The sequence below is a fragment of the Dendrobates tinctorius genome, unplaced genomic scaffold (genome assembly GCF_039654945.1).
Source record: "Dendrobates tinctorius isolate UK_male_01 unplaced genomic scaffold, ASM3965494v1 ptg000093l, whole genome shotgun sequence".
Classification (NCBI taxonomy): domain Eukaryota; kingdom Metazoa; phylum Chordata; class Amphibia; order Anura; family Dendrobatidae; genus Dendrobates; species Dendrobates tinctorius.
The window spans coordinates 17,682,418-17,710,255 of NW_027361761.1; the positions used below are offsets into that span (position 1 = coordinate 17,682,418).

The window sequence follows — 27,838 nt, forward strand, 5'->3', positions numbered from 1 at the left end:
AGTGGCATATGTTGATGTTGGACATTCAACTGATGCAAAAGGCGAAATAGGTGAAGTACCAGGAAGAGGTGGACCAAAGCAAGCCATTTTTCTGTCACCCTATGTGTCATCAGGGGAGGGTGGGACAAAATCCTTGGAAACCCATGCGTGGTTCATTTTAATGAAGGTTAGATCATCCACATTTTGGGTTGACAGACGAGTCCTTTTTTCTGTCAGGATTGATCCAGCTGCACTGAAGACTCTTTCCGATAGCACACTTGCAGCTGGGCAAGCGAGCTCCTGTAAGGCATATTGGGTCAATTCAGGCCAGGTGTCCAGTTTAGCGGCCAAATAGTCAAAGGGGAATGACCTGTGTGGGAGAACATCGATATGGGAGGAAAAGTAGTTTGTAACCATAGTTGACAACTGCTGTCTCCTGTCACTTTCCATCGATGCAGTATTACCAGTTGTGTGAGCGGTATTTGAAAAATCAGTCCACAACATTGTCATGAAACCCCTGTCTCCAACGCCACTTCTGCTGTGTGCACCACGAACACCTCTGCCAAGCTGCCCCCGTCCCGTACGGCTCGTGTGAGAACCATCACCGCTGCTGTGTGCTGGGAATGCCTCAAGCAACCGATTTACCAGAGTTGCTTGTTTATTAGCCAATATTAGGTCAAGGTTCTCCTGTGGCATGATGTTTTGTAATTTGCCTTTATAGTGTGGATCCAGGATGCTGGCCAACCAGTAGTCGTCATCGTTCATCATTTTGGCAATGCGGGGGTCCCTTTTTAGGATCCGCAAGGCATAATCTGACATGTGGGCCAATGTTCCCGGTGTCAATGATGCACTGCGAGTGCTGGGTGGAGGAGCACTTTCTGGCAAATCCACATCCCTCCAGTCACGCACAAACCCTGTACCAGACCTTGCCACGCCAACATTTTCACTTGCCCCACGAGATGCATCCTCCTCCCCTAAGTAATCATCCCCATCATCCTCCTCCTCCTCCTCCTCCTCTTCTTCCTCCACCTCGTCCAGGAGAGGTCCCTGAGCAGACAATGGCTGAATGTCATCAAGGATTCCCTCCTCCTCTTCCTCCTCATCAACATTGGCTGCAGACGCCTGCTCCTCAAGGTGCGTCAAAGTTTGCATGAGCAGACGCATAAGTGGGATGCTCATGCTTAGGATGGCGTCGTCTGCGCTTACCAGCCGTGTGCATTCCTCAAAACACTGAAGGACTTTACAAAGGTCTTTCAGCTTCGACCACTGCACGCCTGTCAACTCCATGTCTGCTCTCAAAGTGCCTGGCCGTGTATCCTCCCACAAATGCATTATGGCCTGCCTCTGCTCGCACAGCCGCTCCACCATGTGCAGGGTGGAGTTCCACCTTGTTGCAATGTCGATAATGAGGCGGTGGTTGGGAAGGTGGAGCAATCGCTGCAGCTTCTGCATACGAACAGAGTGTACAGGCGACCGGCAGATGTGCGCGCACAGTCTTCGCACCTTCTGGAGCAGGGCTGTTAACTCCGGATAATTTTTGAGGAAGCACTGCACCACCAGGTTCAAGGTGTGAGCCAAGCAAGGTATGTGGCTGAGTTTTGAAAGGGCTATGGCTGCCACAAAATTACGGCCGTTATCACTAACTACCTTGCCTGCCTCAAGATGTACACTGCCCAGCCATGACTCAGTTTGTCGCTTCAAGTACTCGGCCAGCACCTCGGCGGTGTGTCTGTCGCCCAAACACATCATCTGCAACACAGCCTGCTGACGCTTTCCACTAGCTGCTCGATAGGGGGACACATCGTGTGCAACAGTGGCAGCTGCAGATGGAGTGCTCGTACGACTGCGCTCTGTGGACGAGCTGTCGCTTCTGGAGGAGGAGGAGGAGGAGGAGGGTCGAACGCCTACAGCCAACTGTTTTCTATACCGTGGGCTAGGCAGCACTGTCCCACCACCGCTGTCCTCTGTGGACCCTGCATCCACCACATTAACCCAGTGCGCAGTGATGGACACGTAACGGCCCTGGCCATGCCGACTGGACCATGCATCAGTTGTGAGGTGCACCTTTCCGCTCACTGACTGCTTGAGTGCATGGACAATGCGGTCTTTCACATGATGGTGGAGGGCTGGGATAGCTTTGCGAGAGAAGAAGTGGCGACTGGGTAGGTCATAGCGTGGTACTGCATAGGCCATGAGTTCGCGGAAAGCTGTGCTTTCCACCAACCGAAAGGGCATCATCTCAAACGAGATTAGTTTGGCAATGTGGGCGTTCAAACCCAGTGTACGCGGATGAGAGACTGAGTACTTTCTTGACCTACTCATAGTGTCTGGGAGGGTGAGCTGGACTTGAGAGCTGCATATGGTGGAAGTTGCGGTGGACAGGGCGGACTGAGAGAGGGTTGATGATGGTGATGGAGTTGGTGTTCTTTCTGATGGCCTAGAATCAGTCTTTCATTGATATAACAGTGGGATTCCCTGACTGCTGTGGCCTTGCAACGACACCTCAACATTTGCTGCTGTGCTAACCGGTGGGCTTACAGTGGGGGAAACAATGTAGCGTTGCTGACTACCTTCGTTGTGATCAGTTGCACATGTGGCACTTGAGGTTTGGTGTTGTGTCCACGCTTGCAAGTGCATGCTGGTTAAATGTCTAAGCATGCAACTGGTATTCAAATTTTTCAGATTTTTCCCTCGGCTAAAGGTCTTTGCACACTTCTTACAGATAACCTTGGCCTGATCATGAGGATTTTGTTCAAAAAAGTGCCACACTGCACTCTTCCTACTTTGGCAGACATTTTGCGGCCTAGCACGCTGTGATCTTTTGACCCTCTGGACAAGCTGTCCAGCAACTCTTTTGATGTTTGGAACCTGTCTTTGGAGTGCTCCGGGCCTGCCAGATAACAGCTGTTGCGATGTCGATGTCTGCTGTGGATGCTCCTCATCTGAGCTATTGGAAGCAGCACCCTCTTCCCCCAATGGATGCCAATCTGGGTCAACAACTGGGTCATCCATCACCTCCTCTTCTATGTCATGTGCACCTTTCTCTGTGTCACCGTGTATGGTGGTATAGTGTGCGGGAAGGGACACCTGAGTCTCATCAGGGTCAAAATATGGCTATGTACACTGCGAGGACAATGTAGTGCTCTGAGTGAATGTACCAGCAGAATCATCCATCAGCGGCTGTGCATCAGTGCACTCCATGTCAGATTCATCTTGGCCTGGGTAATTCACCATTTGACTTGATAATCCAGGCATGGTATGTGAAAACAGCTCCATGGAGTAATCAGTAGTATGGCCTGCGTCATCCTTCAATCTTGGTTGGGGTGAAGGACACAAGGAAAGGTGTGGTTCATGAACATGAGCCTCCAATGACGACTCAGTGCTTTTACTTTTTACAACTGAAGAAGAGGAGGCGATAGAGCTGGAGGCTGAGTCAGCAATGTAAGACAAAACTTTTTCCTGATGCTCTGCCTTTAAAAGCGGTTTGCCAACTCCTAGAAAACTAAGCGTTCGAGTCCTTATGTAGCCAGACGATGACGCAGGGTCAGCACCTCCTGCATTCGGTCCTATTTTGCTCTTGCCACTACCATCAGATCCACCACCAACACCATCATTACCAGCTGCCAACCCCCGCCCAATTCCACGGCCTCTTCCACCAGCCTTCCTCATTTTTGGTAGAAATGTAGACAAAATCCAACAAACTATATAGTAATGTTAAACAAGGTACAAGGTGTCTATAGGACAGGGGAGTTTTAGAATTTCTGCACACACTTGTGGACAGTGGACACTTGTGGATTGTGTGCGGCCCACTGATATCTGAGCGCTATGTGACACGCTCGATGGCACAGCTGCCTGTGACCAAAGTGACGAGAGGATAATGGAGATTTTGAATCTCTGCGTACACTTGTGGACAGTGGACACTTGTGGATTGTGTGCGGCCCACTGATATCTGAGTGCTATGTGACACGCTCGATGGCACAGCTGCCTGTGACCAAAGTGACGAGAGGATAATGGAGATTTTGAATCTCTGCGTACACTTGTGGACAGTGGACACTTGTGGATTGTGTGCGGCCCACTGATATCTGAGCGCTATGTGACACGCTCGATGGCACAGCTGCCTGTGACCAAAGTGACGAGAGGATAATGGAGATTTTGAATCTCTGCGTACACTTTTGGACACTGGACACTTGTGGATTGTGTGAGGCCCACTGATATCTGAGCGCTATGTGACACGCTCGATGGCACAGCTGCCTGTGACCAAAGTGACGAGAGGATAATGGAGATTTTGAATCTCTGCGTACACTTTTGGACACTGGACACTTGTGGATTGTGTGCGGCCCACTGATATCTGAGCGCTATGTGACACGCTCGATGGCACAGCTGCCTGTGACCAAAGTAACGAGAGGATAATGGAGATTTTGAATCTCTGCGTACACTTTTGGACACTGGACACTTGTGGATTGTGTGCGGCCCACTGATATCTGAGCGCTATGTGACACGCTCGATGGCACAGCTGCCTGTGACCAAAGTGACGAGAGGATAATGGAGATTTTGAATCTCTGCGTACACTTGTGGACAGTGGACACTTGTGGATTGTGTGCGGCCCACTGATATCTGAGCGCTATGTGACACGCTCGATGGCACAGCTGCCTGTGACCAAAGTGACGAGAGGATAATGGAGATTTTGAATCTCTGCGTACACTTTTGGACACTGGACACTTGTGGATTGTGTGCGGCCCACTGATATCTGAGCGCTATGTGACACGCTCGATGGCACAGCTCCCTGTGACCAAAGTGACGAGAGGATAATGGAGATTTTGAATCTCTGCGTACACTTTTGGACACTGGACACTTGTGGATTGTGTGCGGCCCACTGATATCTGAGCGCTATGTGACACGCTCGATGGCACAGCTGCCTGTGACCAAAGTGACGAGAGGATAATGGAGATTTTGAATCTCTGCGTACACTTTTGGACACTGGACACTTGTGGATTGTGTGCGGCCCACTGATATCTGAGCGCTATGTGACACGCTCGATGGCACAGCTGCCTGTGACCAAAGTAACGAGAGGATAATGGAGATTTTGAATCTCTGCGTACACTTTTGGACACTGGACACTTGTGGATTGTGTGCGGCCCACTGATATCTGAGCGCTTATGTGACACGCTCGATGGCACAGCTGCCTGTGACCAAAGTGACGAGAGGATAATGGAGATTTTGAATCTCTGCGTACACTTGTGGACAGTGGACACTTGTGGATTGTGTGCGGCCCACTGATATCTGAGCGCTATGTGACACGCTCGATGGCACAGCTGCCTGTGACCAAAGTGACGAGAGGATAATGGAGATTTTGAATCTCTGCGTACACTTGTGGACAGTGGACACTTGTGGATTGTGTGCGGCCCACTGATATCTGAGCGCTATGTGACACGCTCGATGGCACAGCTGCCTGTGACCAAAGTGACGAGAGGATAATGGAGATTTTGAATCTCTGCGTACACTTTTGGACACTGGACACTTGTGGATTGTGTGCGGCCCACTGATATCTGAGCGCTATGTGACACGCTCGATGGCACAGCTGCCTGTGACCAAAGTGACGAGAGGATAATGGAGATTTTGAATCTCTGCGTACACTTGTGGTCACTGGACACTTGTGGATTGTGTGCGGCCCACTGATATCTGAGCGCTATGTGACACGCTCGATGGCACAGCTGCCTGTGACCAAAGTGACGAGAGGATAATGGAGATTTTGAATCTCTGCGTACACTTTTGGACACTGGACACTTGTAGATTGTGTGCGGCCCACTGATATCTGAGCGCTATGTGACACGCTCGATGGCACAGCTGCCTGTGACCAAAGTGACGAGAGGATAATGGAGATTTTGAATCTCTGCGTACACTTGTGGACAGTGGACACTTGTGGATTGTGTGCGGCCCACTGATATCTGAGCGCTATGTGACACGCTCGATGGCACAGCTGCCTGTGACCAATGTGACGAGAGAATAAGGGAGATTGGATTGCTTTTAAAAAAGCAGTTTGCGGAGCAGTGGGTAAACAGCAATGCCAGCGTGTCAGGAAGCCTTAAAAGGCAGCCCAACAACCAACACCACTGATACACCACAATATAGCCTCCCCTTGCACTGCACACACAGTGACTTGTGTGTTGTGCAGGCCAAATCGCTAGCAGCAGAAGCAGTTTTTTTGTCTTCTTCCCTGCCTAATGCTCTCCCTACAGAATCAGCAGCAACCTCTCCCTATACTAAGATCGGCAGAAGTAAGATGGCGGTCGGCGTGCACGCCCTTTTATACCCCCTGTGAAGCCCACCAAAGCAAGCCAATCACTTGCATGCCCTTCTGAAAGATGGTGGTGACCCGTGCCTATGTCATCACCTTGCCTACAGTGTCCGTGGATCCTGATTGGCTGAAAAAGAGCGCAAAACAAACTTTTGAAATGCGACTTTGGCGCGTAAGTCGCCGACCTCGTGGCCGACCTCATCCTAGGGTCGGGTTTCGTTTCATGAAACCCGACTTTGCCAAAAGTCGGTGACTTTTGAATTTTTTCGACCCGTTTCGCTCAACTCTACTTTTGAGTCTTTAAAGTGTTCTGAGTTAACCAGTAGATGTAAAGTATTGGTTGCCATCTTGCTTCTCTCATTTTCCCTTCTTACATATTGTGTCCTCAGGAATTATTTTTTCTTCCAATGATAACTGGAGAGCAATGAGACGATTTACTCTGTCAACACTTCGAGATTTTGGAATGGGGAAGGAAGCCATCGAAAACAAGATTTCTGAAGAATCAGATTTTTTGGTGCAAAACTTCAGATCTTACAAAGGTTGGTGAATGGCTCCTTTACATTTTGTTAGTGGATAGCTTCAAGAAAAGAACTTACTATGTCATGAGTCCATCAGAGGAGATAATTCTATAGGCCAAAAAAAACCAGAACCCTATTAGCCTTGAGTGGTTAGTAGAGATGAGCAAATCTCCTGAAAGTCTTTTTGATCCAATTCACTCAAATTTGAAATATTCAAAGATTGTTTATTCCAAATTGAAACTGTCATGATTGCTGTTAGGACAGGGAAAAGAAAAATCTTTATTCTCTCCTTTCCTCACCTGTTCTGCCACCTCTGCCAAAACTCCAAACCTCTTTGCACCGGCCACAAAACCCACTCCATTCCAGCGCCGAGGCCAATCTGATAACTGTGACTGGTCTTTCAAAAATAATAATTACAAAATCAAAAGATGTATCTATAAATAAATATTTGTATGAAAAAAATATCAAGAGTAAAAGTAAGCATATTTGGTATCGCCCTGTCCGCAACGACTCGACCTATAACACTGTCCCACCACTTAACCCTTTTATTGAACATGATAAAAAATAAATAAAAAACAAGGCAAAAAACAATGCTTTATCATCATACCGCTGAATAAAAAATGAGGAAATAAAGGCGATCAAAAAGACAGATATAAATACTGTAACTATGGTACCGCTGAAAACGTCATTTTTTCCCAAAAAAACAAGCCACCATACAGCTCCATCAGCACAAAAATAAAAAGTTATTACTCTCAGAATAAAGTGATGGAAAAATATTTTTTTATATGAAATAGTTTTTATAAAAGCGCCAAAACATAAAAAACTATAAATTAGGTATCATTTGAAATGTACTGACCCGAAGAAAAAACTGCCTTATCAATTTTACCACACACGGAACAGCATAAACTCCACCAAAAAATTTCTGATTTGCTAGTTTTTGTTCAATCTGCCTCCTAAAAATCATAATAGAAAGTGATTAAAAAAATAATGTGGCCAAAAAAGTTACCAATTAAAAAGTCAACCCGTCCCGCAAAAAACAAGCCATCACATGACTCTCTCGGCCAAAATATGGAAATATTATAGCTCTCAAAATATGGTGATGCAAAAACTATTTTTTGCAAGAAAAAGTGATTTCAGTGTGGGACAACAGCCAAACATTAAAACCCTAGATAAATCTGGTATTGCTGTGATCGTACCTAACCGAAGAATAAAATCACTTATACCGCACGAGGAACGACATAAAGAATAAGTAAAACCAATTCTTTACCTGCTGTTGATTTATTCATTCTGCTTCACAAAGATCAAAGTAAGGCTTGACTCACATTTATCCTGCGCTTTGTGCTGAGCGTGATTCAAATGGAACCTCTGGAGGAAGATTCCCTATATTGAGACAGATGGTGGTGCCATCTGACCTGTGATCCGACGGTGTCCGTCTTTTTAGGATTGCATAAAAATGCTGCCGGCTACAGTTTTGTGCACTTCTGAAAAAAACACTGCTGAACAGTGACCAGACGGAGTCCACAGTAACTCTGCTGCCTCATTATAATGAATGGATCCCTCGGGGTTTCATCTGAATTACGTTACTCAGTGATTTAAATGAAAACCCCAAAGTAAGTGGTCAGCGTAGAGCGACGGATAAATGTGATCCCTAACGTTATGTAAAATGTTCCCAATGAAACCGTCAACTCAATCCACAAAAAAAGCAAGTCTCCACTCAGGTCTGTCGTCAGTTAATGGAAATATAAGGAGCTTCCATGTTACTGGTAGCAGAATGGCTCTGGAAAAGCGAAATGTCTGCGCTCCCAAATCCAAATGCCTCCTCTTCTTTCTGAGCCCCACAGTGTCCCTAAACCACATATATCGTCACCATTTAGTGTTTCTGAAGGAATGAGAGCCCAACTAACTTATGGGTGCATGTCTCCAGAAGCATGGACTGGGCAGAATGTACTGGTGACTGCAAAATGCTGTTTATTACAGTGTACTGGTCACTACCATGGCAATTTCCAATTTTTACTCAGCAACATTCATTGCTGCTTGTTTCTGGAATATACCCATGGAGTCATGTGTTACAAAAATGAAAAACTTGCGGCTAAAACATCTTTTAGTGGTAAAAATGTAATTTATTCTTTCTTCTCTGCTCAGTGGTATAAAATTCTGTGTGGCTCATATGGTGTCAAGGTAATCACTGTACCACTAGATGAATTCTTTGGGGAGTGTAGTTTGTTAAATAAGTTCACATTTTGGGGTTTTCTGTTCTGGCACCTCAGGGGCTCTGCAGATGTGACATGGCACCATCAAACCATTCCAGCAAAATCTGAACTCCAATATGGCGCCTCATAACTTTTGAGCTTTGCAATGTGCCTCAATATTAGTATTCCCCCTTACATGGGGTATCGGCATACCGAGGAGACATTGCTCTACAAATTGTATGGTGCAATTTCTCCTGTTACCCTTATGAAAATGTAAAATTTGGGGCTAAAATAACATTTTTGTGAGGAAAATGTAATTGTATTATTTTCACGGCTCAACATTATAAACTTCTGTGAAGCACCTGGGGGTTCAAGGTGCTCACCACACATCTAAATATATTCCTAGATATGTCTAGTTTCCAAAAAGAGGTCACTTGAGGGGGTTTCCACTGTTTAGGCACATCAGGGACTCTCCATATGGGACATGTCATCCGCTAATGATTAATATTTGTGAGGAAAATTAGTTTTTTTTTTATTTTTATGGCTCAACTTTATAAACTTTGGTGAAGCACCTGAGGGTTCAATGTGCTCACCACACATCTAGATCAGTTCCCTGAGGCTTCTAGTTTCCAAAATGTTGATATTTGTGGGAGATTTCCACTGTTTAGATACATCAGAATCTCTCCAAATGCAACATGGTGTCTGCCAATTGTTCCAAGTAATGTTATATTCAAAAAGTCAAATGGCGCTCCTTCCCTTCCGAGCTCAGCTGTGTGCCCAAACAGTGGTTTTCTCCCTCATATGGGGGTATTGGTATGTCATGCTCAGGAGAAATAACACAACAAATTTTGGGGGCCATTTTTTCATGTTATCCTTGTCAAAATATAGATCTGAAGTGATTTTTTTGTGAAAAAAGTTATAAGTTAATTTTTTTCCACATACCAAAAATTCCTGTGAAGCACCTGAAGGATTAATAAACATCTTGAATGAGGTTTTAAGCACTATGAGGGGTGCAGTTTTTAGAATGGTGTCACTTTTGGGTAGTTTCTATCACATAGATGTTTCGAAGTGCCTTCAAAATAAAAAAAATCACTGATCCACTTTTAACCCTTATAACTTCCTAACAAAAAAAAGTTGGTTCCAAAATTGTGTTGATGTAAAGTAGACATGTGGGAAATGTTATTTATTAACTATTTTGTGTGACATAGCTCTGTGATTTAAGAGTATAAAAATTCAAATTTGGAAAATTGCGAAATGTTCAAAATTTTCACCAAATTTCTGTTTTTTTTTTCCGCAAATAAACGCAATTCATATCAAAGAAATGTTACCACTATCATGAAGTACAATATGTCACAAAAACATTCTCAGAATCATCAGGATCTGTTGAAGCGCTTTAAAGTTATAACTACTGATGAGCGAGTATACTCATTGCTCGAGTTTTCCCGAGCATGCTCAGGTGTCCTCTGAGTATTTTGCCATGCTTGGAGATTTAGTTTTCCTCGTCTTCTCTGCATGATTTGCGACTTGTAGACAGCCTGAATACATGTGGGAATTCCCTAACAAACAGGCATTCCACACATGTATTCAAGCTGTCTAGCAGTCGCAAATCATCCACTTGAGATGAGGAAAACTAAATTTCTGAGCACGTCAAAATACTCGGAGGACACCCGAGCATGCTCAGAAAAACCCGAGAAATGAGTATACTCGCTCATCACTAGTTATAACCACATAAAGTGACAGTGGTCAGAATTGTAAAAATTTACCTTGTAATTAAAAGGGATTAAATAGTCAGTGATTCCTACCTGCCCTTTATATTTGTAGCTTTTAGTCCGGGAGCGACATGATTGATAAATATTAGGTTTAGGGATCCGTCAAAAAAGCTACATCTTATCCTGACTGAAATATGTCATATATTGGGTGTTTGCGCACTCATCTTAGCATTTACAGAGGTGGCTGTATTCTTTTGTTTGTACAGCTCTGGCAAAAATTGAGACCAACTCTACATGTCTGACAGCCATTCCATTCCAGCATCAGTTGAATTCCAAATAAAGTACACCTCATTCTACTTAATGTGCTTCTGATTAGGTGATCACCTTAACCAAATCTTCTTTAACGAGGGTAAGTATAAAAAAACACTGCTGTGGTCTTTACAATCCTCTTGCAATAGGACAAGCTGGATGGGCAAACAAATGCTAGAAATAGCCCAAAATTAATTTGAATGAAAAAATATCTTTTAACCATGTCAAAGGAGTTGAAAAGAAAAGTCTTGAGTGAGGAAAAGAAGGGCTCAATTATGGCTTTACTAACAAAGGGATACAGTGAGCAACATGTTGCCTCCATCCTTAAAATTTCAAAGACGGCAGTCTATTACAACAAGGTCAAGCAGCAATCATTGGGGAGAACAAAGCTACAGACCAGCAGAGGGCGTAAACGACTCTCCACTGACTGGAATGACCATCATTTTAATCGAATGTCACTCAGCAACCACAGGATGACATCAAGTGACTAACAAAAGGAAAGGCTCCTAGAGGCGGAGCTCAAGTCATGTAAAGCTAAAAAAAAGCCTTTCATTAATGAGAAGCAAAGGAGAGCCAGACTGAAGTTTGACAAAGACCATAAGGATTGTACCATAGAGAATTGGAGTAAGGTAATCTTCACTGATGAGTCTAATTTTCAGCTTTGCCCAACACCTGGTCATCTAATAGTTAGCCGGAGACCTGAAGAGGCGTACCAGCCACAGTGTTTTGCACCCACTGTGAAATTTGATGGTGATTAGTGATGATCTGGGGATACTTCAGCAAGGCTGGAATTGGGCAGGTTAATCTTTGGAAGGACATATGAATCAAGCCGCATACATGGTTATCCTTGAAAAACACTTGCTTCCCTGTGCTCAGGCAATGTTCCCCAACTCTGTGGACTGGTTTTACCAGCAGGACAATGCCCCAAGCCATACAGCTAGGTCAATCAATGTGTGGATGAAGGACCACCACATCAAATCCCTGTCATGGCCAGCCCAATCTCCAAACCTGAACCCCATTGAAAACCTCTGGAATGTAATCAAGAGGAAGATGGATAGTCACAAGCCATCAAACAAAGAAGAACTGCTTACATTTTCGTGCCAGGATCGTCAAAAGGTCACCCAAAAGCAGTTTGAAAGACTGGTGGAAAACATGCCAAGACGCATGAAAGCTGTGATTAAAAATCATGGATATTCCAAAAAATATTGATTTCTGAACTCTTCCTGAGTTAAAACATTAGTATTGTTGTTTCTACATGAATAAGAACTTGTTTTCTTTGCATTATTTGAGGTCTGAAAGCACTGGTTATTTTTTATTACTTTGTCGATTTCTTATTTGCTGCAAATAAATACAAAATTTTTAACTTAAAATTTTGGAGGCATGTTGTCAGTAGTTTATAGAATAAAACAACAATGTACATTTTACTCAAAAATATGCCTATAAAGAGAAAAATCAGAGAAACTGAAAATTTTGCAGTGGTCTCTTAATTTTTGCCAGAGCTGTATGTTGTGCCGTCATTGCAGCTTGCACGGTTCATACTTGCTTTGTTTTGTTCAGAGGTGCTTTTGGTTTTTTTTGCAATTATGACTCTTGTTTTTTCACTGTTTTTCCAGGTGAACCCTTTGATAACATCATGAATATAAATGCTGCAGTATCTAATATAATCATCTCCATCTTACTGAGTAAGAGATTTGATTATGAAGATCCCACACTTTTGAAACTTTTAAAGATGAATAATGAAAATGCCGAATTAACTGGTACCTCAATGGCTATGGTGAGCAGCTTAACTTCATAATGTATTTGAGAAATAGTATTTTAGGTAATTCACAAGATATGTAATGTGTGATTAGTGAGGCCGCAACCCATAAAGTGCAATAGAAGTAGAATGTCCAGCTCAACAGCGTAGTGAGAAGCAATATTTTGTTCACCACAGACACATTCCAGAAAGAGGATAAAGCATCAGCATGACAGGTTACAGATTGTCAGATCCACGCATTTCTGGAGCTTGGTCTCCAGAAACGCGTGGATCCGACAGTGTAACCTGTCATGCTGATGCTTTATCCTCTTTCTGGAATGTGTCTGTGGTGAACAAAATATTGCTTCTCACTACGCTGTTGAGCTGGACATTCTACTTCATTTGGATTTCTCACGCCCTGGCACAGCGGGTCCGTGCTCCAGACATTAACAAGATGCAGAAGGGTGAGCTGGAAAAACTTTAACCCGTAAGGTGCCCCTACTCTTAAACTTATAATTTTACAAACATATTTCTCAAGTGTGTTGTCCATTGCCAGTCAATAATTTGGAATGCTCATCAAGCAATGTTTCCCCTTGTTTGTATTGGAATGTGCAAATTATAAATTCAGACTGATAACAGCAAAGCAACAAAGAAATACATTTGGAAAAAATAAGTAAAGAAACAAGCCAAACCAGAATTTATATTGAACCTAAAATTCCTTAAAGCACTAACTTTTATTATGACGACAGTTTTACACCCTTAAAATACCAGCAGCTTCATCAAGTGTCACCTGGAATGGCTTTACAACAGTCTTGAAGAAGGCCAGCAGAGGTTCTGAGAACTTGTTGTCTGCTTTGCCTTCACTCTACATTCAACTCATCCCAAACCAAGACAATTGGATTGAGATCAGGTGATTTGTGGAGGTTATGTAATCTGTCACAGCACTCCATCCCTCTCTCTCTTGGTCACATAGCCCTCACATAACCTGTACGTGTGATTTTGTGTCCTTGTCCTGTTGCAATACAAATTGTGGTCCCAGTAAGCGTAAACCAGATAGAATGGCATGTCTTTACAGAATTGTATGGTAGCCATGCTGGCTAAGTATGTGTTAGGAACGGCGGAACGCACTAAATGAAAATGAATAATAAAGTGCTTTCGCCGCTCGGGGTCCACCGTGCAGTAGGTGTTACACCACTGCCAGGTAATGACAGAGGAGCAATATGACGGTATAATGCGCACGGGTTCAACTTCACCCAAAGTGCGCAGAGCGGGCCCTGTTCACACACAGAGGCGCCGCAACAAAAACATACAAAAAGGCTGAGCCTGTTAGAGTCACAGGCCTCAGGTAAATGCACAGACGGTATCTGGTCACAGGAGCAGAACCTAAGACAGAGGAGCTGCGTCCCTCTGGACCTACCGTGTGTGCGGCGTCGCTCCTGCGAGCGCCAAGAAGGGCTGCAACTGCAGCGCTGCGTAGGACACTGCCGCTCGACGACAAAGCTAGAAAGCAAGCGCAATGTCGGACGCTAGCATAGCGGTGCGGTGTGCACAGTGGCCTAAGGCTTGCTGGCGCTGACTGCTGAACTAATTCCCTATCCACATATGAAATATGAGAGGGAAGGGGTTTTATAATGAGTCAGTCATCAGAATTATACATCCGTCACCATTCACACAAAGCAAGTATAGTCTATACTAGCGTATGGCAGAACGGCCATGCGCGCTTTTTATAGCCGTGCGGGACCTTCCAGATCTCCGAGATGGACCAATGAGATCTGGAACAGGACCTGGGCACATGACTCCCGATCTCCAATGGGAGATCGTCTCGTGAGCATGCCCAGTAGGAGCACAGAGGGACTTAGTCTCTGGAGCGGTCTGCTGCAAAGTAATCTCCTCTGCAGTAGAAATACAGCAGGAGACCGCAGAATGTGAGGCTCTGGATTCCTGTAGAGCTGACGCAGAAACCTGACGCCTAACAGTATGCTTGAATTTGGAATAATTCATCATCAGTGTAAACAACAAAGCTCACCCTCACTATCAAGCTCTATGCTGCTTCAGGGGGGTGACACAGCTAAAAACCATCATGACATAGCTGTTAGTGATGAGCGAGCATGCTCGGTAATGCTCGGTGCTTGCAATGCTCAGCAAGCACTGAGCATTTCCGGGATTGTTCAGCGGGAGTTCGGGTCACCGCCATGCATGTTTTGGCACTCTTTAGAGCGCCAATCAACATGCAGGGATTGTATGTCACGCACTGTAATGCCGCAGCCATGTTGGTTGTGGCATTACAGTGATTGGCTGGCCGCACTGTGTCATCAGGTCAAAATCAGACCTGGCACTGCCCTGCTCGGCACAGTCAGCTCCAGACTCAGGCAGTGTAGGGAAAATTTCTGCTGAGATAGGGAGAGATTCAGAATATTATTAGCTATTGTGGGTACACCATATGTGAATCCATATATCCAGCTAAGCTAACAATTCTTCTAAGGACTAATTGCGGGGCATATATGTATCAGTGCTAGGTAGACAGGCAGTGTATGTGGCTATATATATCAGTGCTAGGAATGCGGGCAGTGTATGTGCGTATGGCTGATTTCACATTTGCATTCAGGAGGGCTGTGGATGGCTGCCTAATTCCTCCTTTCTTCCTCCCTGAAGTTCCGCCTACCTCTGTATGCAACCTGCGTTTCCCTGCATACCTATCTTTAACATTGGGTACGCAGGGACATGTGTAGTATGCGAATGCATCCGCATGTGGCGATTTAACACGTGCGGTGACCGCGCGGAAACATAAAATTTTGCGTTTTCGTGCGGTCGGTGCACATGTCAAATCGCCACATTCGTACACATCCGCATACAACGCATGTCCCTGCATACCCAATGTTAAAGATAGGTACACAGGGAAGCGCAGGATGCATACAGAAGTAGGCGGAACTTCAGGGAGGAATAAAGGAGGAATTAGGCAGCCATCCACAGCCCTCCTGAATGCAAATGTGAAATCAGCCATACGCACATACACTGCCCGCATTCCTAGCACTGATATATATAGCCACATACACTGCCTGTCTACCTAGCACTGATACATGTATGCCCCGCAATTAGTCCTTAGAAGAATTGTTAGCTTAGCTGGATATATGGATTCACATATGGTGTACCCAAAATAGCTAATAATATTCCGAATCTCTCCCTATCTCAGCAGAAATTTTCCCTACACTGCCTGAGTCTGGAGCTGACTGTGCCGAGCAGGGCGGCGCCAGGTCTGATATTGACCTGATGACACTGTGCGGCCAGGCAATCACTGTAATGCCACAACCAACATGGCTGCAGAAGTAGGCAGAGCATAGACGGAGCTTCAGGGAGGAAGAAAGGAGGAAGTAGGCAGCCATTCACAGCCCTCCTGAACACAAATGTGAACCTAGAGTATATAGATATCAGTGCTAGGTAGGCAGGCATTATATGTGGCATACTTTATTGCATACAGCAGGAGGGTCCATTCCATTACTGTCTGCTGCTGCTGCCTTTTACACATATTGACCGTATATACATTGCCATGGGTATCAGTGGCCAGGAATAATTTGTTTTTGCATCTTAATCCTGATTATTTTATTTAAAAGCAATCCATAGCACAGCGATGCAGAATACAGCCAGATCTTTTGATCTTTTCCATAGTACAGTGTTAAAATACAGCTTTTTGAAACAAGGGTTTGGCCGTCACACTGATCACATCTGAGTGTGCAAAAAATTCTGACATATTTCTGGTAGAGTAAAATTTGTTTGGAGTGTCTTATACAAGTTCTTGACACCAGCTTGCTAATAAAAATATTTACCTACAGGGCAGATATTCTACACTGTGTTTTGTCCGCCACAGAGATCGCCTATTATTGTGCTATAAATTGTGGCATTTCAGGGCCCAATTGAATTTTTGTAGTTGCGTGTTAGCCCAGTTTTTGACACTATTTTGCTGCCCAAAAGCAAAACAGCCCATATATTTCAAAATGGGGTATCTGCATCACAGGGATCATATATGATTTTGCTCAAAATAGTGCCATTTCAGCCCTCCGTTTACTTTTTTGCCCTGTGTCTTAGCCAACTTATTCAAGAAGAATAACAGCCGCACTCAAAGAGTCTCATGAATGCAAAGAAGAACGCGTGCTTATTTCATTAGCAAAATGTTCACCACAGAAAAAAAAATTAGAGAAGACAAACGCTTCGACCCTTCTCTGGGTCTTTGTCAAACCTCACTGCAAAAATAAACATACAACAATTATTAATGTGCTGTACAATTATATATATGTGAACAAAACATAAAAACTATAATCAACAATTCCTTGTATTGCTAGAACACATAATATACATACGGTATATAACAATAAATACTTGAAAGAGTATCCAGGTTACAAAAGAGACAATATGGAAATTCTAGGTTAAATATTTTATATCTTAGAATACTGGAGGGTGATGGGGAGAGATGGGAGCATGTTGAATAATGCTGAAAAAATGAATGAGTGTTGCTAACCTCGAAAAGAGGATCAATAGTAAATTAGCATGAATAGAGAAACAGAAGTCCCATCAGAGGCTGTGGGAGAGATCAGACAAGAATAAATATGAATATAAAAGCAATGAGCTTTTCATTCTTTTTCAATTATTTTCCCCTATTTTCTCTATTTTTTGCATTTTCATTTTTTCATTAAAATTTTCTTCAATATTTTTCATTTTTTCATCATCCAATTCCTACATTCCATTTCTCACTTCCTTATTTTACTTTGGTTCCCTGATGAGATTCACTACCAGTCCAAAACATAGATTTATCAGGGTGCCCTGTTGTGAGTTCATTTTCCCATTCACCACTCAGGCCCGATGAACTCCCTCTGCTGGTTAAGAAAGGTAGTGAGCCTGATTATCAAACATCTGAGACTAATGATGATGACTGGCTGAGTGGAGTGACTGACTGGATATAAGGTCGGCGACGCCCTTCTGCCCTGCGGGTGATTTCTCTGTGGGATCCTTGGATACCAGTCTGTATTCCTGCTCTCCTAAAGCTAAGTTTTCTGCTCTGCTTTTTGCATTTGTGTTTTGACTTCGTTTTGCTGGATTTCTGCCATTCCCTGCTGGGGTGAGCTGAATTCCTTTAGCTTTGTCTTCAGAAAATACCTGAGTGCTGATTTAGTTTTTGAAGCCTTGTGGCTTCAGGGCCTTTTTCCATATCAGCCTGTTGGCTTGTGTCTTTCATAGGGTTTTTGCAGATTGCAGACAGCAACTGTCCTTTCCTTTTCTGTTTAGTTAGTTTGGGCCCCATTGTTTGCTCAGCCTATCTTTCTATCTGTGTGAGTGTTTTTTCATCTTGCTTCACCGTCATTATATGTTGGGGGCTGCCTTTTACTTTAGGGTCTGCTCTGGGGCAGTTTAGATTTCCTTTTCTGTCTTTAGGCTATTTAGTCCTCCGGCTGTGATCGAGGGGTCTAGGGCACCGTAGGAACCCCCCACGGCTACTGCTAGTTGTGTTGATAGGTTCAGGGGTCTGCAATCTGATAGTTGCCAACTTCTCTGGTTTTCTGGACGTAGCTTCTATTTTTGTGTCTGCCTCCTATGGTGACTCGTTCATAACAGAATCACCCGCCGTACCGCAGATCCTAGGGTACTCAGTAGCAGGAAAGAATTGAAAAAAGAAAAAAAAAAAAAAGTGTGTATATTTTTTCCTCTATATCTCTGAGGCCGTAGGGGGAATTTTTTTTTTTCTCTCAATGGAGATAAAGCAATTGTCTGATCGCGTGGAGCAGCTCGCTGCAGAAGTGCGGGGATTTTCCGCCTACCTTGCTCATTCACATGCTGCTGAACCAAAGATTCCCACACCTGATGTATTTTTTGGGGATCGGTCTAAATTTTTGAATTTCAAAAATAATTGAAAATTATTTTTTGCCTTGAAGCCTAACTCGTCAGGGAGCTCCGCGCAGCAGGTTAAAATTGTCATCTCTTTGCTGCGTGGCGATCCCCAGGATTGGGCGTTTTCTTTGAAATCTGATGATCCTATTCTGACTAATGTGAATGCATTTTTTCAAGCCTTGGGGTTGTTGTATGACGAACCTAATGCCAGTGATGAGGCTGAAAAGACCCTGCTGGCATTGAACCAGGGTCAAGATTCTGCAGAATCGTACTGTCAAAAATTCCGAAAGTGGGCGGTACTTACTACCTGGAATGATAATGCCCTGGCTGCTCTCTTTCGGAAGGGTTTGTCAGAAGCCGTAAAAGATACTATGGTGGGATTTCCTGTTCCCTCTGGTCTTGACGATTCTATGTCATTAGCCATTCAGATTGATCGGCGTTTGCGCGAACGCAAAATTGCACGAGAAGTGTTGCCACTTGTTGAACAAATGTCTGAACCTATGCAATGTGATAGAGTTTTGTCCAGAGAGCAGCGTCAGGAGTTCAGAAGGCGTAATAAGTTGTGTTTTTTCTGTGGAGATGCCTCGCATATTATTTCTGTCTGTCCTAAATGAGAGAAACGCTTTGCACACACGTTTTCTGTTGGTGGTGTTCAACCTAAGTTTCTTCTGGCTGTTACTCTGATCTGCTCCCTGTCCACATTTTCCGCCAAGGCTTTTGTGGATTCAGGAGCAGCTCTAAACCTAATGGACTTGGATTTTGCTAAACGTTGTGGATTTCCGATGACACCTCTGCAGACGCCTATCACTTTGAGGGAGATTGATGCTACTCCTTTGGCAAAAAATAAACCTCAGTTTTGGACCCAGGTGGTAATGCGGGTCGCCCCAGACCATCAAGAAAATTGCAGATTTTTGGTGTTGCATAATCTGCATGATACCATTGTTCTGGGGTTTCCCTGGTTGCAAATTCATAATCCAGTTTTGGATTGGAAATCTGTGTCTGTGGTGAGTTGGGGTTGTCGGTGTGCCTTTAGTGAGGCTCCGGTGTTTTCCACCTCTCCTCAGTCGCATGATGTTCCTGATTATTTGGCGGACTTTTATGATGTATTTAGTGAGAATGAGTCTGCGTCTCTGCCTCCTCATAGGAGTTATGACTGTGCAATTGAACTGAGCCCGGGGTGTAAATTCAATTCTTCAATTTATCTGTACCTGAGCACGAGGCTATGCGATCCTATATTAAGGAAGCGTTGGAGAAGGGTCATATTAGACCATCCTCGTCACCCTTAGGTGCCGGGTTTTTTTTTGTAGCCAAAAATGATGGATCATTAAGACCTTGTATTGATTATCGTGCCCTCAACAAAATTACTGTTAAATATCAGTGTCCGTTACCCCTGATTTCGGATCTATTCTCTAGAGTTAAAGGTGCTTGCTGGTTTACCAAGCTTGACCTCAGGGGGGCGTATAATCTTATTCGCATTAAGCATGGGGATGAATGGAAGACGGCGTTTAATACTCCGGAGGGAAATTTTGAGTACCTGGTGATGCCTTTTGGGCTCACTATTGCCCCTTCTGTCTTCCAGTGCTTCATGAACGATATTTTCCGAGATTTTGTCGATAAATTTTTGATTATCTATCTGGATGATATTTTGATCTTCTCCAAGGATTTGGATTCTCATGTGGAACATATTCGGACCTTGTTCCGGATCTTGAGGGAGAATTCCCTGTATGTTAAAGGATCTAAATGCCTTTTTGGAGTACAGAGGATTTCTTTTTTGGGATTTGTTTTGTCTCCGTCAACTATTGAAATGGACCCGGCCAAGGTACAGGCCATTTACGATTGGGTTCAGCCCACTTCTTTGAAGGCTCTTCAGAAGTTTTTGGGTTTTGCTAATTTTTATCGGAAATTTATAGCAAAATTTTCTAGTATTGCCAAGCCATTGACTTATTTGACTAAGAAGGGCGCTGATGTGTTAAATTGGTCTCCAGAGACTGTTTCTTCCTTTCAGGAGTTGAAGCGAAGATTCACCTCCGCCCCGGTTTTGCGGCAACCTGATGTCTCACTTCCGTTCCAGGTAGAGGTGGATGCTTCTGAGATTGGTGCAGGAGCTGTTTTGTCCCAAAAGGATCCTGTAACATCTAAAATGAATCCCTGTGCTTTCTTTTCCCGAAAGTTCTCTCCATCTGAACGTAACTATGATGTGGGGAATCGGGAACTGTTGGCCATGAAATGGGCATTTGAGGAGTGGAGACATTGGTTGGAGGGAGCTAAGCATCAAGTCGTGGTCCTCACTGACCACAAGAATTTGATTTACCTAGAGTCGGCTAAGCGCTTGAACCCTAGACAGGCTAGGTGGGCCTTGTTTTTTACACGTTTTTATTTTGTGGTTTCTTTTCTTCCTGGAACTAAGAATGTCAAGGCAGACGCCCTCTCTAGGAGCTTCTTTGCGGATTCTTCTGTGGTGACCAAGCCTGCTACCATCTTAGGCGAAGGGGTAGTTCTTTCTGCTATCTCGCCCGATTTGAGACGTGCTCTGGAAGAGTTCCAGGAGGACAAACCTGAGCGTTGTCCCAGTGGAAAGTTGTATGTTCCTGACCAGTGGAAGAAGAGAGTGATTTCTGAAGTTCATTGCTCTGCTTTGGCTGGTCATCCAGGTATTTTTGGTACTAGAGATCTGGTGAGTCAGTCTTTTTGGTGGCCCTCCTTGTCTCGTGATGTTAGGAATTTTGTGCAGTCCTGTGGGACTTGCTCCTGGTCTAAATCGTGTTCTCGCTCTAGTGGGTTGTTGATGCCTTTGCCTGTCCCCAAGAGGCCATGGACCCATATTTCAATGGATTTTATCTCTGATATGCCTGTCTCTCAGAGAATGACTGTTATTTGGGTGATTTGTGATAGATTCTCTAAGATGGTCCATCTTGTACCACTCCCTAAGTTGCCATCTTCCTCTGAGTTGGTGCCATTGTTTTTGCAACAGGTGGTTCGCTTGCACGGGATTCCTGAGAACATTGTATCTGACAGAGGAGTTCAGTTTGTGTCTAGATTTTGGAGAACGTTCTGTTCCAAGCTGGGAATTCAGTTGTCCTTCTCCTCTGCTTTTCACCCTCAGACCAATGGGCAGACAGAGAGAACAAACCAGACCTTGGAGTCATATTTGAGATGTTTTATTTCCGCTGATCAGGATGATTGGGTTTCATTTTTGCCCTTGGCCGAATTTGCTTTAAATAATAGAGCTAGTTCTGCCACTTTGATGTCAACTTTTTTTTGTAACTTTGGGTTTCATCCTCGATTTTCTTCAGGGCAGGTGGAGCCCTCTGCCTGCCCAGGTGTTGACACTGTGGTGGAGAGAATGCACCAGATCTGGGACCAAATGGTGGATAAGTTATCCCTCTCCCAGGAAAAGGCCTAGCGGTTTTCCAACCGACATAGGACCATGGGTCCCCAGTTTAAGGTTGGTGATATGGTTTGGTTGTCATCAAATAATATCGCTATGAAGGTGGCTTCGCCTAAGTTTAAAACTAGATTTATTGGACCTTACAAGATTTTGGAGATTATTAATCCGGTCTCTTTTCGCTTGGCTCTTCCTGTCACATTTAAAATCCATAATGTGTTCTATAAGTCTTTGTTGAAGAGGTTTGTTGAGCCTGTTGTTCCGGGGGTGGCACCTCCAGACCCTGTATTGGTGGAAGGTAACATGGAATATGAGGTAAAGAAAATACTGGATTCCCGTCTGGCTTGACGGAGACTCCAGTATTTGGTTAAGTGGAAGGGTTATGGTCAGGAGGATAATTCCTGGGTCTCTGCCTCTGATATTCATGCCAAAAGATTGGTGCGTGCCTTTCATCGGGCTCACCCTGATCGCCCTGGTGGCGTGGTTGAGGGTTCGGTGACCCCTCCTCAAGGGGGAGGTACTGTTGTGAGTTCATTTTCCCCTTCACCGCTCAGGCCTGATGAACTCCCTCTGCTGGTTAAGAAAGGTAGTGAGCCTGATTATCAAACATCTGAGACTAATGATGATGACTGGCTGAGTGGAGTGACTGACTGGATATAAGGCCGGCGACGCCCTTCTGCCCTGCGGGTGATTTCTCTGTGGGATCCTTGGATACCAGTCTGTATTCCTGCTCTCCTAAAGCTAAGTTTTCTGCTCTGCTTTTTGCATTTGTGTTTTGACTTCGTTTTGCTGGATTTCTGCCATTCCCTGCTGGGGTGAGCTGAATTCCTTTAGCTTTGTCTTCAGAAAATACCTGAGTGCTGATTTAGTTTTTGAAGCCTAGCGGCTTCAGGGCCTTTTTCCATATCAGCCTGTTGGCTTGTGTCTTTCATAGGGTTTTTGCAGATTGCAGACAGCAACTGTCCTTTCCTTTTCTGTTTAGTTAGTTTGGGCCCCATTGTTTGCTCAGCCTATCTTTCTATCTGTGTGAGTGTTTTTTCATCTTGCTTCACCGTCATTATATGTTGGGGGCTGCCTTTTACTTTGGGGTCTGCTCTGGGGCAGTTTAGATTTCCTTTTCTGTGTTTAGGCTATTTAGTCCTCCGGCTGTGATCGAGGGGTCTAGGCCACCGTAGGAACCCCCCACGGCTACTGCTAGTTGTGTTGATAGGTTCAGGGGTCTGCAATCTGATAGTTGCCAACTTCTCTGGTTTTCTGGACGTAGCTTCTATTTTTGTGTCTGCCTCCTACGGTGACTCGTTCATAACAGTGCCCATTTCCAGCAGACCACATTTCAGTACCAATGCTTTTTGGCTGATGTTTTGGTAACTTTTGAATGTTGGTTGTGCTTTCACAACCCCCATCTGTGGACGTCGGGCACTCAGACCATCCTCATGGAGTCGGTTTCTAACCGTTTGTGCAAACACATGCACATTTGTGGCCTGCTGGAGGTCACTTTGCAGGGCTCTAGCAGTGCTCCTCCTGTTACTCCTTGCACAATGGCTAAGGTAGCCCTCCTGCTGCTTAGTTGTTGCCCTCCTATGGGCCCCTCCACATCTCCTGGTGTACTGGCCTGTCTCCTGGTAGCGCCTACAGCCTCTGGACACTACGCTGACAGACACAGCAAACCTTCTTGCCACAGCTCCCATTGATGTGCCATCCTTGATGAGCTGCACTACCTGAGCCACTTGTGTGGGTTGTAGAGAGTCCATCTCATGCGACCACGAGTGTGAAAGCACAACAACATTCAAAAGTGACCAAAACATCAGCCAGAAAGCACTGGTACTGAGATGTGGTCTGTGGTTCCCACCTGCAGAACCACTCCTTTATTGAGTGTGTCTTGATAATTTCCAATAATTGACATCTGTTGTCTATTCCATTTACAAAACAGCATGCGAAATTGATTGTCAATCAGTGTTGCTTCCTAAGTGGACAGTTTGATTTCACAGAGGTTTGATTTAAATGGAGTTATATTCTGTTGTTTAAGGTGTCCCTTTATTTTTTTTGAGCAGTATATACATATATATATATATATATATATATATATATATATATATATATATATTTTTTTTTTTTTTTTTTCCCCTTAAACCTATGACGCGGTTAGGTTAGCAAAAGCTCATTGCTTTTATATTCATATTTATTCTGGTCTGTTCTCTCCCAAAGCCTCTGATGGGACTTCTGTTGAGATTCATGCTAATTTACTATTGATCCTCTTTTCAAGGTTAGTAACCCATCCATTTTTTCAGCATCATCCAACATGCTCCCATCTCTCCCCATCACCCTCCAGAATTCTAAGATATAAAATCCTCAACCTAGAATTTCCATATTGTCTTTTACGTAACCCGGACACTCTTTGAAGGATTTATTGTTATATATGTATATTATATGTCCTAGCAATACAAGGGATTATTGATTATAGTTTTTATGTTTTGTTCATATGTATATACTGTAATTGTACAGCACACTAATAGTTGTATGTTTATTTTTACAGTGAGGTTTGACTAAGACCCAGAACAGGGTCAAAACGTTACCTTGTCTTCACTAATTTTCTTTTTTTCTGTGGTGAACATTTTACTAATGAGATAAATTCAAGTTATTTGCATTCATATGAGACTCTTTGAGTGTGGCTGTTCTTCTTGATTATAGTTACTTGACTAGGTCCACATTCAGCCTGCACCTATACCCAAGCAGAGTGCACATCATTTATCCTATATCAGCCAGCTAATTGACACAATTTTGGTGTAAAAAAAATACAGGCCTGATTTCAAGTCTGGCATCTCTATCACACCTATCTGTGTGGAAAAAAGTGGGCCATTTTTTGGGTTCCATTTAACTTTTTTTGAGATAACTGATCCCTCACTTTGACACTCCCAAGAGCTGTTCACTTATCCATTTATAGATTCGGGCCTCTCGCCCGGTCCTCTTGAAGCGGGGCAAGAAGATATCGCATGTAGCGATGCCCAAATATTTGAGCAGCCACTTTCACAAGAAGGCGATAGTGGGAAAGTGTCACAAGAGGTGGACGATGATGAGAAACAATTGCCTGAAAGTCAGGAGGAGGATCAGGATGCGGAAGTGGAAGACGAGGTGGTGGATGATATAGTGACTGATTCAAGCTAGCAGGAGGACAAGCAGAGCGAGAAGAGCAGCAGACAGGGGGAGGGAAGCGTAGCACCCCAAAAGGCAGGAAGAAGCATAGTGTTGATAGCAGATAGAATTTGTCAGTACAAGTGTTAGGTCTTCCCGAGTCTGTTTGTTTTTTAAAGACTCTGCTGATAACCCCAAACAGGACATTTGCACCACCTGCCAGGCCCGCATCAGCAGAGGTAGCAAAACTAACAGCCTGACCACCGCCAGCATGATCAGGCACATGGCAGCAAAGCACCCGACTTTGTGGGCCGAACCCTAAGGTCCAGGAACTCTGTCTGCGGGTGACACCACTGCTTCTTCCACTGTAGTGCGTGCAAGCCAATCCCCTGTCCATGGTGCCTAATGCTCTGCAGCTGTCATTGCACATTTTCAACTAGCACCATCATCAAGAACGTCCATGTCCTTGTCCCAGGGCAACGTTCACTTGTCCATACCCCAGTCCTTTGAACGCAAGAGGAAATACGCTGCCAACGCCACACAGGCCACACTACTAAATTCACATGTTTCTCCTCTGCTTGCGCTTGAAATTTTGCTTTTTAGGCTCATGGAGACGGAAGAATTCCACAACCTGATGGTGGTGGCCATCCCAAGGTACTCTGTCCCTAGCCGCAACTATTTCTCCTGTTGTGCCATCCACGCATTACACAAGCATGTGTCCGACAACATTAGCTGTGCCCTCAACAATGCTGTTACTGGGAATGTACACCTAACCAAGGACATGTGGACAAGTGCCTCTGGGCAGGGAACGTACATCTCACTGATGGCACACTAGGTTAACATAGTGGAAGCCAGGACCAGTCGGACCTAGGCATGGAACATGTTCTCATGACGGTGAGTATTGTGGGTCTGAGGTCAATCAGGATTGCCCCCACAGTCTACAGCTCTTGAACGTCCTCCTCTTCAGCCTCCATCTCTGAAATGACCACACCGGTCACAAGCTGGAAGCTCTGCAGTACTGCCTCAGCCAAGCGGCAAGAGGTTGTGCTAAAGCTAATATGCTTAGGTGACAAACTGCCCAATACTGAAGAGTTGTGGACAGCTCTGAAAGAGCAGGCAGATCTGTGGCTGACATCGCTGAACCTACAACCAGGCATGGTCATGGGTGACAGTGTCTGGAACCTGGTGGCCGCTTTGAAGCAAGGCGAGCTCACACACGAAACATGCCTGGCCCATGTGCTTAACCTTGTTGTTCAACGGTTTCTCAAAAGCTACTCGGAGCTGCTGGATATGCTTGTGAAAGTACGCCACCTGTGTACACATTTTAGAAAGTCAGCTACAGCTTCCACCGCCCTAGCTGTGCTTCAGCAGTGTTTGTGATATATGGCTCACCGACTAGTGTGTGATATCCCCACGCGTTAGAACTCTACACCGCATATGTTGGATAGGATTTGTGAGCAGAAGAGGGCAAGCTGTTGACTACTAGTATCATCAAGGCTGTTGGTATTCAGTTCAGACTCCACACATAAGACCTCAGGACTGGACATGGATGTCAAACATATGTATCATCCTGCAAAACTTTGAGGAGTCCACCAAGATGGTGAGCGGTGATGATGCCATAATTAGTGTCACCATCCCACTTCTCTGTGTTCTGAAATGCTCTCTTCTCACAATCAAAGAGGATGCATTGCAGGCGGAACATGATATGGAGCAAGGAACCATACAGGATGATTTCACACATCCCAGCCTCATATCATCCCAATGTACATTGGTTGACAGTGAGGAAGAGGAGGAAGAACAGGAGCTACTTTCATGCACTATAGATGGTACTAAAAGTACAACTGTCATACCGTTTGTTCACCGTAGATGGCCTGAGGACAGGGAGGAGGAGGAGGAGGAGCAGAACATGATCAGTCGCCCTCTTGGTGAGTACATGGAAGTCTTGCTTGTTAGCAGTCTGGCACGCATGGCAGACTTTATGTTGTGCTGCCTTTTCCATGACCCTCATATTCTCAAAATTTTGGGTGACAGTCATTACTGGTTTGTGACACTTCTAGATCCATGCCACAAGGAGAACTTTCAATCGTTTCTTCCAGAGGCAGACAGGTGTACTAAAATGGTGCAGTACTAGAAGGCCCTTGTTGCAGAATTACTATAAAAAATTCCCATCTGAAAACACTGGCGGCAGAGGTCACAGTTCATTGAACAACCAAGGAGTACAGGCAAGTGAGACACAATTCCAATCCAACAGAGGCAGGGGAACACTGGTAAAGTTCTGGGAGAGTTTTCTCAGACCCTCTCATTGCAGTGGCCCTGAGGTGCAGGGTACTCTCACAAGGAGTGCAAAGTTTTGGAAGATGCTGACGTGTTACCGTGATTCCTCTGTGCCTTATAAATATTGGGTCTCAAAGCTGTATACATGACATGAACTGGCTCTCTACTCCTTGATAGTCATGGCCTGCCTTGCCGCTAGCGTTTAGTCAGAGTGCATTTTTAGTGCCGCTGGTGGAATTATAACTGATAAGCGCATTCTCCTGTCAACTGAAAACTCTGACAGGCTGACTATTATAAAAATGAACAAGGGCTGGAGTGTGCCAAATTTCTCTACACCACCCAAAGATAACAGTGAAACATAACCTCAAATCCAGTGTTTTTCTTTTTGGGAGGTATATTCCCATGCACCTCTTCACACATGGGTATACGCTTTCTGATTTTG

General features: G+C 44.5%; 1 protein-coding gene across 1 annotated transcript in view; it reads left to right on the forward strand.

Annotated features, from left to right (window-relative positions):
• The window catches only part of LOC141098588 (cytochrome P450 2K1-like), a 157,414-nt gene that overhangs the window by 47,647 nt on the left and 81,929 nt on the right, over nucleotides 1–27,838 (forward strand). The window contains exons 4-5 of the mRNA XM_073586500.1: nucleotides 6,664–6,813; nucleotides 12,613–12,773. Of these exons, the coding sequence (XP_073442601.1) occupies nucleotides 6,664–6,813; nucleotides 12,613–12,773 (311 nt within the window). The remainder of the gene's footprint in view (nucleotides 1–6,663; nucleotides 6,814–12,612; nucleotides 12,774–27,838) is intronic.